The sequence below is a fragment of the Cygnus atratus genome, chromosome Z (genome assembly GCF_013377495.2).
Source record: "Cygnus atratus isolate AKBS03 ecotype Queensland, Australia chromosome Z, CAtr_DNAZoo_HiC_assembly, whole genome shotgun sequence".
NCBI lineage: Eukaryota > Metazoa > Chordata > Aves > Anseriformes > Anatidae > Cygnus > Cygnus atratus.
Genome location: NC_066396.1, coordinates 74010505 through 74021545, shown reverse-complemented (window position 1 = coordinate 74021545; position 11041 = coordinate 74010505). Strand labels below are relative to the sequence as shown.

General features: G+C 40.7%; 1 protein-coding gene across 2 annotated transcripts in view; it reads left to right on the top strand.

Annotated features, from left to right (window-relative positions):
• Positions 1-2285: 2285 nt before the first annotated feature.
• SUSD1 (sushi domain containing 1) overlaps positions 2286-11041 on the top strand; it is a 47334-nt gene continuing 38578 nt past the window's right edge. The window contains exons 1-6 of one of the 2 annotated variants that reach the window (XM_035564572.2): positions 2286-2455; positions 4187-4318; positions 5520-5675; positions 6339-6491; positions 7724-7900; positions 10363-10542. In XM_035564572.2, the coding sequence (XP_035420465.1) occupies positions 2371-2455; positions 4187-4318; positions 5520-5675; positions 6339-6491; positions 7724-7900; positions 10363-10542 (883 nt within the window). In that variant the 5' untranslated portion in view covers positions 2286-2370. The remainder of the gene's footprint in view (positions 2456-4186; positions 4319-5519; positions 5676-6338; positions 6492-7723; positions 7901-10362; positions 10543-11041) is intronic. The other variant, XM_050716162.1, reaches the window with a different exon arrangement.

Sequence of the window (11041 nt, the reverse complement as noted above, 5' to 3'; positions counted from 1 at the left end):
TCTTATCACAAAGAAGAGAAATGGAAGCAAATACTGGTACAGTTGCCTGCCGGGTAGTGAGATGTAATGCTGTTAGGGTCAAGAGAAATATTAACATTACAAACTGGATCCTTTAACTTTGACAGGGAAAAGATTAAAAATCTTATGCTCTCTGTAGCAGAAATTATGTATCTTTTCCTGTATTTTCATGAGACAGATTTTTGTACGAAATATGCTGAATTTGCCCAAGCTGTATGGATCAGCATATTGTGACACTGATCTCTACCTTACTCTCCCGAATCTTTGTCTTTGTAAATAAAGTAACTCAGCACCTTGGCAGGTGACAACAGACCAAATGTGATCTGTGACTTTTTTCAGTATCTGATTCACATCTGCATCCAGATTAAAAAGACTGTTGGGAGTCTGTTGTGAACAGGACAAAGACTTACTATTTTAACTAGAACTTAAATTGAAACTTGGATTACCATTTTCAGATTGCAAACAGAGCAAAGTACTGGAATAGATTGCATGTGAATGCTGTGAATCCAACATCACTGTCATGGTAAAGATCAGGATAGACAAGTATGTCAAGAATCATTTTATGTAGTCAAGCTTGTGTTAGAGCAGAAAAATGGATTAGATGACCTAACATCCTTTTGACCCTTATTTCTTATGATTGTGCTTTGAATGTAAATATATAAACAACATAGATGTAATTAAAGTAGCCTTGATTATTTTGTTCTGAAGTGTCTTAAACTAATCAGCAAACAAGTTTTTTCTTCCAGTCTAGGTCTTGTATTTTCTTCAATCAATACATTTCCTTGTAACTTTCTTTAGAGAATGTTTATATGTTCTATTTTTAATTTATTCTCTTATTAATATAATAATATTTCCCTCTTTACTGCATAAAGTGTTTATAATTATAAGAGGTTGCTGCTACTACTCTTTATGAAAGGAACAGTAGAAACTGAAGTGTCAGAGGTTTTGTATCTTGGTTGGCTACTAAGGAAGAGGAAAATATGTAATTTGCAAATCATTTCCAATACATTGAGCAGAACATCTCTCCGAATCACCTCTTATAGTGATAAACTACTTACCACCATTGCGAATGTGTGCCTTCAGCTCCAGTAGCTTATGATAGAAATGTGTGGTACCAGCATCAATAGCATGTTGTTCTAAAAGCAGGATCACTTGTGAGGACTTTGGCCAATGCCAGGGAATCAAGTCACTTTGTGTCCTGGTTGAGATAACTAAGGGTAGCAGAAACTGGTTAAAAATGTATGCATACTTAAGCTGACAGAACAGTAATTGGGAATATAGGAAGTGATCACCTTATATAAATAAAAGAAAAATAATAAAAATTGCAGTTTTATGAAACTGGATTTTATTTCCATTGAAATCAGATGCACAGTTTGGTCTTTGTTGTTGTAACACAGCAGATGCAGCAGTGAAAGATGACGTTACATTACTTAAACTCGGTGTCGATGGCATGCTTGACTGCCTTAGTGGCATCAATGCAAAGCCAACACAGTGCATGAGTAAACTCCTTCAGGAAGCTCATTAGAGTGTATAAAAGTTGCCTAAATCTGTCTTTGTAAGGCTTCCCCCATTCTTCTCCTTGGCACTTTTCTATTGCAGTGGTGATAAGCTTTAGGAGAATTATTGGTCATACACCAGAAACCACTTCAGGCAGCATGGCTGGTGTTGATTAAAAACAGCATCTGGGGACACTGCTGTATGCTGAGGAAGGCCTACGAGGGGAAAAGTGCTCCTTGATTCCAAGTACAGGTATGTACTTCACGTTAAATTTATAAAACCTGACGTGCCGGCAGCCCAAGAGCTGTCAAGCCACCGCTTCCCACAAGCTGCCATCACCGAGGGCGCAGCGCCGCCATTTTGTCCAGCTCCTGTGGGGGGCAAGGGGACTCCATGGCAGGCGGTGGCATGGCGGGGCTGGCACCCGGGGCGAGGTGTGACCTTCCCGAGGTGCTTCCCCCTTTCCCACTAATCATAAACAACCCTTCCCTCCGCTTCGCCCCCCTCCTTCCCGAAGGCTGGCCACCACGGAGCCCTTATCAGAGCTGCCACCCGCCCGCCTGGGGCAGAGGCGGCGTCCTGGGGAAGGAAGGGGTTGTGCCAACGAAGAGAAAAAGTATATATATATATATAAAAAAAAAAAAAAAGGAAGAAAAAAAAAAGAGAGAAAGTTTTGTGGGCAAGGGCTCTTCGGCGGAGGGAGGAAAGGGGCCTGTCCGAGGGGAAGGCCGGGGGCGGCGATAAGGGTCGGCCGTCCCGGGGGCAGGCGCTAGGGGCAGCGCGACGGCAGCTGGCGGGGAGGATGCGGAGGCGCCGGGGCCGCGCAGCACTGAGGGGCTCGGAGGCGGCGGGGACATGAGCCCGGGGGGCGGCCGGGCCCTGGGGCCGCTGCTGGTGGTCCTGGCGCTGGTGCTGGCTCCGTGTGCGGGGCGGCGGCGGGGTAAGTGCGGCCCGGCTCCATGTGCCGCCGCCGCTGCCGTGAGGGCGGCATCCCGCAGCCGAAGCCGGGAAGGGCGAGGAGGGGACGGGAGCGGAGGGTCTGGGGAGCGGTGGTGTCCCCGCGGTGTCCCCAGGGTGTCCCCGGGGTGGTGGCGTCGAGCAGGGGCCGTGCTGTGGGGCTGGAGCTCGGGCCAGGCTGGGAAGGTGCCTTCAGAAGGGCTCCCGGGGGGGCCGGGGCTTGTGCCCCACTGAGAGACCCTGGGGGCTGTTGAGGGGAGTGAGTTGTGCAGCTTCGTCTCTTAGAGGTAAGGGGGTGGAAAAAAAAAGTTTTTTTTTTTTTTTTTTTTTTTTTTTTATCTCCCGGAGCAGCAATCTGAGGAAGACACTCCCATTTCTTATCAGAAGATTGAAGCACCACGAGGGAGTTCTTACCGTGGCTGTTTTTAAGAGTAGTTTTCTAATCGATGTTGGCTACCGTGAGGTGCTGACAGGTTTTTGTTTTCTGTTCTCGCCAGGAGCACAAGCAGAAAAGTGTATGCAAGTGTTGGGAGTTAGGAATGGGAGCCCGTCGTGCTTCCTGTGAGCTCCAAGGAAAACGAAAACACTGTGCACGTGGACAGGGAAACTGCCCTTCTGATAAATTTGAGGCATAAAAAAGCTAGCTAGAGTCTTCCGCTGCCTTCTACTTCAAGTCATGTTTACTTATTTGGAAACTATGTAGAAACACACAGAATTTTGTCAGAGGTGTAACATTTGCTGTCAGATTTGTGTTTTGTAACAACCACACCGTCCGTCTCAGTCCTAGCTGTCTTAGAAAAGTAGAAGGTCCCTGTTGCTGTGACCAGCATGCTGAGACAGTATCAACCTCTGCACTGTGTGTTACTTTTAAGAAATGTAAAACAGGTGTAAGCATGTACAGGCTTTTTGTCTGCATTCAAACCATCTGTTCTGAGGTTTGTTGCTTGGAAAGTGAGTGCATGTCTGAAGATAACAGGAACAACTTAACAAAAAAAAAAACAGAAATGCACATAATGCACAAAAAGTATGAATACAAGTAGGGGAGTAAGTTCTTACTTTATGCTAGTTTCATGAATGCTTACATCCCTATCAAATTACATAAATTAGGTATTGTGTGATAAGCTGCTAAATTACTCATAAGATAAATTAATTTCTAAGATGATTTTAATAAAGTCACTTCTGTGCTAGCAGCATTCTCAATGTCATTTTTATGAATAGCTTATATACCATATACATATGGATGATGTAAGATACCAGTAGACCAACAGGTAGTCCAAACATCCATGTGTAAGTGATAGAAAAAAAAATGATGGAACAAACGAGGAAAAAGAAAACAAAACCAAAAAAGGGGAATGAAAATGAATGTAGAGAGAGATTAACAATATTGAATAGAGCTATTCATTATATGTCACATAAGCTTTGCTAACAACTGTCATGAAAAGCTGGTTTGCTGTGAAAGAATAGATGGATGGATGGAGAAAACTGTCCAGCATAGATATTTTGTTTACGCTTCCTTTGTTGGTGTGTCTGAATATTATGGCTTTGTTTTTCCTGCCTGTTTGAAAATGAGGTAGAAGGAGATGGGATTTTATTCTATGTATTCTGATCAGGATTTTACCACCACTTCAAACTCTATACCACTTACCCATAGCAGACCAGCTTTATGTTTTGTTGTTGTTGTTTTTTTTTTAATTGTTTCTTTTTGTTCTTAAAGCAATTGTGAACCGATCAGTTCCAGATGTTTGCGCGACTTGCCACATTCATGCTACATGTCATCAAATTGAAGGAAAAAGTGTCTGTATTTGTAACTATGGATTTGTGGGGAATGGAAGAACCCACTGTCAAGGTAGGCTATGTGTTAGTAAAATGGTAGGAAATTGTACGTTCTTAAAATGTCATTTCTTAGGTAATATTACTGAATTCTTCAAAACACAATAAGAAATTTCTGATTTCGTGGCAGAAATTCCAAAACATAGAATATGTGTGGATTGTTTTTTTTCTGTGTGTGTGCATGTGTTTTCTTTTTTAATGGCTAGCCGTGTGCAGTACTTCACTTGTACTGAATGTAAGTATTGTTTTATGCTCAGTTTTTGAGTTATTATTCAGTTTCTAGTCTATAATGAAGAATTGTAAATTCATTTTGTGTCAGAAAATGAGGGCTTTTATAAAACATTTGCTTTCAAAATGCAGTGTATTGGAATGGATTATTTAATAATTTTTTTTATCCTAGCTCCAAAACAACAACAAAAAAAAGTTGGTTCCACTTCAGTATTCTTTTCAATCATTGTGAACTGAGAAGTAGACAATAATGCTGACAATTAAAATTGTCATTCTTCACTGATTTTTTCCAGTTATCTCAGGTTACCGGACAATTAAAAATTAGCTTTATAAGCTGAAGGTCTGTTCATAATAACAGTGTGCCTATATACACAAATTTCTTAACTGTAAATATCTTACATGAAGAGTGTTATTTAGCACTTTTTTATGGCTGTAATTAATACTGTCCTTTTAGTACTATCTCATACATGCCAAGTCAGTATGTGAATCAGAGGCTGACATCAAATAATGTGTCTCAGGGAATGTAACAGCTTACCACTGCTTAGGGGGGAAGGTCCTCAACCTCTGATACCTTCTGTTCCATCTTTTCCCCTTCCTCCACAAGCACTGACACCCACTGGGCCCAGTTATCTCATTAAGCTGCATATTTTGCCATGTTAATTCTCTGCCAATTGAGTGCATGGAGGAAGATCAGCACAAGTTCCACAAGTGCAGACAGTGCATGCTGGAAGGAAGCGTAGGGAAGAGCAGTCCTGATTTCAGCAACCCTTAGGTCAACTTGAGCTGTGTCGTGAAACTTCATTCACAGTTCCATTCAGGAACAACAACCTCTATTGGTCTAAATACTCCATTTTTCAAGCAGTGTTTACCTCACGATTAACTCTGAAAGAAAAACAGCAAGGGGAAGTCTGATTGCATGACAATGAGCGAGACGAGGTGGGTATTCTAATTTTTAGTATCTCTCTGATGTATTTTAAATATGCTTGTAGATAAAGACGAATGCCAGATAGGAGCCAACAAGATCTGCGGAAATCACACACTGTGTCATAACACGCATGGAAGTTTTTACTGTGTTTGCCTTGATGGATACCGGGCCTCTAACAACAACAAGACATTTATTCCCAATGATGGCACGAACTGTACAGGTAGACACACAAGGAATCTTGATCACCAGGAATCCAGAACTTCATTTTCTACTGCACAAGTCTTTCCTTCTAGTCATTTCAGAACTTACTTCCTGAAACTGTATCAGAGTACTTTCTGCTGTGTGACGCAAACACTTATTTGACATCTATGTTCTAACAGCTATGAATTGGTTCAATTTTTCCTTCTTTACTCTGTTACTGTAAATTACTTCTTCAAAGTCACACTTGATCAATAATATCTCCAGAAAAAGAATCTAGATTTAAGAAAATAGGATGATACTTATCTTTCCCCCTGGAATGTTGTCTTCTTGTTTAATGTAAGATATTAGTCTGCTCCTTGTTAAGTTCACGGACTGTTGTGATTAAGATATTTGCAGCAATGGGATTTTTCTGGAATTGCTGTAGCAAGAAATATATTAGAAACTATTTTTCAGATGAAACAAAAAACACTTTAAAAGACAGCTAGCTACAAAATTCTGAGAGTGTCCTCCTTGCAGATGCTTGAGCAGCAGGCATGATAAGCTCCTTTGTTTCCCGGAAGAGCAAACAGGAGTTACGTAGAACCCTTCAGGGAATGCTGTATTTGTTTTGAAGTTGGGTCCTATGGTAATTAATTTTTTAAAATCTGGCATGATGTGTATATATTTTTCTCTGAACTTTTAGATATAGATGAATGTGAGGAGTCTGGGCTGTGTGGTCACAATGCAAGATGTGTAAATACTAAAGGAAGCTACAAGTGTTATTGCAATGATGGTTATAAATTAGAAAATGGAGCGCATTCTTTTCATCCAGATGGGAACAAAGTTTCATGCCAAGGTGAGAGTCTTTGGATGCTGTGTGCGCAAGCAGGTAAAATTGAATTTGTCCTGATCTGGTAGTACCTGCTATGGCCTGTGCTTTTAAGCAGCAGGACAGAAGCCCTCTCCACGGACTTGACCTGTCGTATAATTATTTTTTTTCTTCTTCTTGGGTTCAACTTTTTCCAGTAATACCGAGGTGTTAGAGTCAACATGGGCTGTGATTGCTACAGACTCTTGGCAGTCATTCAGATGTGCAGCATCAGAGAAGTTTAATAGTGCAATAAAGGTGACATAGTTAGTTTCGGAACATGGAGGCAATATGGCATAATCCACTTGCCTGTGTAATCACACTGCTTGAAGGGAAGGGAAGAGAGGATAAATAGCTTGTGAGAAAGGTCAGGTGAGTAAAACAAGCCTAGGGGAGAGGAATAATAAAATAATAATTTACCCATCTGTTACATACTTTGCCACCTGCATGAATAAACTGCACTGGTTATCTTGCTGTGAGGGGAAAAAAAAAACAGTCTTTCAATGTGAAACTGTTCCTCCTTTCCCCTCTAGTTTTCACAGATGCAAAGGGCTAGCAGTGTTACTGTAGCTGTCAGAGTACCTGAAGAACCCAGTTGGAAGGAACTGCCTTGGTTATACGCAGCTCTCGTTTCCCAGTCATTGCAAGAACCATCAGTAAAACTCACTGCCTGTAGTTTGCCCAGTTTTCTCAGCTGGAATTCTCTGCTTTGTTTTACCAGAATTGCAGTGCACTGCATCTCACCAACCAACCCCTCCACCTGCGGTGTGTTGGTGCTGACTGTGCAAAGTGGAGGAGCTCTGTGTGTGCCCCCAGTCTGGTTCAGTGGGCTGCAGGGGCCAAGGGGCAGAGCATTTGATTCCAGCCTGTCTGTAGAACCTCACTTTCCCTTTGCATGAGGAAAAAAAGCTGTCTGTTAGCGCCTGAAGTCTGCCTCTCAGGTTGAAGAACAATACCACCACTGCTGTAACGAGACTGTCACAACTTGGTGTTGTGTGTGGCTCCAGCTGTATGTTAGTAAAGATGTAGATCAATACTTGGATCATGGTGTTCCTCAGACCATGGCCACAGCATCACCTTAGCTTTAATCTTCTCCTTTGGTGAGCCCTCAGATTGATCAGGGTAGGCGAGTTTTGTGATGCAGCTGTCCTGTCAGCTCTTAAAGTGGTTGTCTGTTGCGATTTTTGGGCTGTGAAGGCTCTTAACCCAATCTTTTGCAGAAATTGGATGTGGCTCCCCTCCTGAAATGGAGCATGGCTACATTGTAGGAAACTACAGCTCGGTACCAGGCAGTACGGTTCATTATGAATGTGAAGAAGGGTTTTACAGCGACGAGGGAAAGTTCTCGTATTGCACTGCAAATGAAGCTTGGGAGCCTGCCATTTTACGCTGTAAAGGTGAGAAGAGTTTTTGTAGTTTTAAATCTTTCCTAAATTCTCTACTAAAGGGGTATATGGATGGCAAAGTGTGTTTGTGAAAGGCAGTAGACATAGCATAAAAAAGGGGGTTGGGGGGGGGAGGAAGGTTGTTGAACCTATTTTCATATTCAGTAGATTCTGAATTTGAGTGTACTTCAAAATCAATATACCATTTGCAGCATCAACAATGAATTACTGTTTCTGTCAGGATTCTTTACAAAGGTCTTTTACAAGAGCAAGCTTATTTTCTAGTAATTGTATAATAAAATCATGCCACCTCTTTTTGTTACTGTAATGACATTTTTGATACTGACCCTTGCATTTTTACAGATGCCACAGCGTGTTCTTGTGTCTGTCAGCTGAGGCCTAGCAAGCGTCTAGACTGCTGTAGCAATTTGTGGGAAAGGCCACTGAGTTGGAAGGTATCAGTGACCTTTCAGGCAAAGACACCATTTCTCTGACAGCTTGTGAAGCTTTTTCCAAAGGTTGACTGTAGCTGCAGAAGAAGCATCTGTACCACCCCTCTACTCTAGATACCTGAAGCGTGCAGTTCCTCACGAACGTCTTTAAAACTTCTGCGTGCTTTGGTGTTCTGATTGCTCATTCTGGTGAAATGCTACTGCTTACCAGTGCAGGACTCTGTGTTCCTCTTGTGAGTAGACAGAAAGTCTGCACGTTAGCTAACTAAGACTAGAAGTGCTAGTTAAGAGAAGTGTAACAGTTCTACAGGGGAGAGGAAGATTGTCATCCTGAAAATGATCAGTTAGAGAAGAGAGTGGTGTACAATTCTTTCCTGCTTTCTTTATTTTTAGAGAGTGGGCAGAATGTAGTATTTATGGACGTGTGCATGAATAAGGAAAAGGATGCTAAAGGAGGATGTCTGGAAAAAGTGAAATATTAAACAGCACTAGAAAATTCATGAGAAAGAAAAGGTTAAAGAATTTAATATTAAATTATTAGTAGCAGTTACTGCTAAGTAACAAAATACATTGACATTGAAAATAAAGGAATTGAAATAATATTTTTCCCCCAAATAAGGACAGTGAACTAAAAAACAAAAAGGAAGTGCCCAAAATCTCAAAAGGTCCCTAAATAAAGCCTGTGGAATGCACCTCTCATGAATTATTGATAACATTTATTTTTTTTTAAATATTCTTCATTGATATTTTGGTCATGTTACTTTTTGAATTCCTGCAGTCTAACAGTAGGTCAGCTTGGAGTTTCTGAGCACACTTCCAGTTGTTAAATGAAATAAAACACCTCAAAACCCAGGAAACAACCCATGAGTCTGAAATGACAAACTATTTCCCCTTTGTATTGCAATTTCTTTTCCTGGATTTCAAGTAAAACTTCTCTTTTTGTAAAACTAGCATGCCTGATTTATTTATTTATTTATTTATTCTCTGATGAGTCTTTATCACAGCTAACTGAAGAACTTCTCCTGGCCAGGTGTAATGTTGTCTTGTTCAGCAAAATCAATAAGTTTGTCTTCTGTCTTCCTTTCTACGCTAATTTAGGAGTTTATTTTATGTGATGATAAAAACTGATCATTGATGGTAGGCCAAACTTGGTGAGATGTCTGACCTCACATTAAGACACTGAAAGTGGAACGTACCTCTTTTTTGATTTAAATATATGTAAATTGTGTCTTCTAAGAGTACAGCTTCCCTTAAATATTAATAACAAAAATTTGAGGTGAAAAGTCAGTTTTCTAGGAAGTTGTGTTGTATGTGGAGAGGTGTAGTTAAACTGTTGAATAACAGTGTTTTGTCATGCTAATATGAAAGCCTTTTAGAAAGTTGATTGCTTAAGAAAAACGGGCATGGTAGCAAATTTACTGCTATTTTTGTGCTACTTGACTTCTTTGTTTTGTGCATTTGTAAATGCCAATTTACTGTGTTTGTGAATAGATCAGCTGTTACAGTGTGTTTTGAACATCATGTAGACTCTTGCTTTAAGAAGAAGCATTTGTCTCACATGTTGCTACCTTTTTATGGCTTTGCATTTCTTTGGTCTTTGTGCACTTTTTAAAATTTCAGTTCCTAAAGGGTTTGATTGTCTGCCTCCCTCTGACTCACTGCAAATGGTATAGAATCAGAAGACCACCCTTAATCTGGTTCGCAACATCAGGAGATTCGTAAGGACAATAAAAACCCAGGACATTCTCTTTGTATTAGCAACCAGGTTGAGGAAGGAGTCGCAGACTTGCATGCCATGCTGAGAGGAAGGGCTGACAGAACTCACTTAGTTTGGAAGCAGCTCCAGAGTAGATGCAGTTCTGTCAGCTGCGGTGGGAGTGTCACAGAGGACTTGAGGAAGAATTGGACGACTGCAGGAGAAGAGAATTTGTTGATAACAGCAAAAGAACCTGATAAATGGGTCTGCTGCCATCATTACTTCTGGACAGAACAGTTATTTTTCCTCTTTTGTCCTCTCCATAGGTGTGGATTGTGGGGTTCCACCTTCTATCCTAAACGCACGTCCAACATCTGCAAGCAAGACCACGTATGGAAGTAAAGTTACTTACAGTTGTGTTCATGGTTATTTTATCGCAAGTGGCAATCAGACTGCAGTCTGCAATGCCAAAGGACAGTGGGATGGTGCTGATTTGGTATGCAAAGGTAAATCAAATCTGCCTTTGGATTAATTTGAATAGATACTATTTCAGCTATCGTTATAAATAGCAGTCACACAGTCATCAGTTTGAGACACCTTCTCTAGGAATTTGGTTTGTATGGTCTTCTGGCATATGAAGTACAATCACAAAACAACAGCCATATTTTAAGCAGTTTTTAATCTGTGTTGTTAATGAAGTTGCAGTAATTCTTAAAAAATTAACATTCTAAGGACAAGAGGTACATTTTCAGTATTTTTTGCATGTTAGACATTGGGATTTCCACGAGATGAAAATTCAGCCAAAACTGCTGCTATTTCCTAGCTTAGTATCTGTTCTGTGGTTAAAGCCACTACTCAGAAATTGAATCATTATTAGTAGTTAGCCTTTCCTTAAAATTCCAGTACATCTTCCAGTTGCTAACTAAGATTGCTGAACCATGCTGTTGTTACTTGACATAACTCATAAATCCCTTCTGTTTTTGTAATTTGGAAGAATGTAGCCTA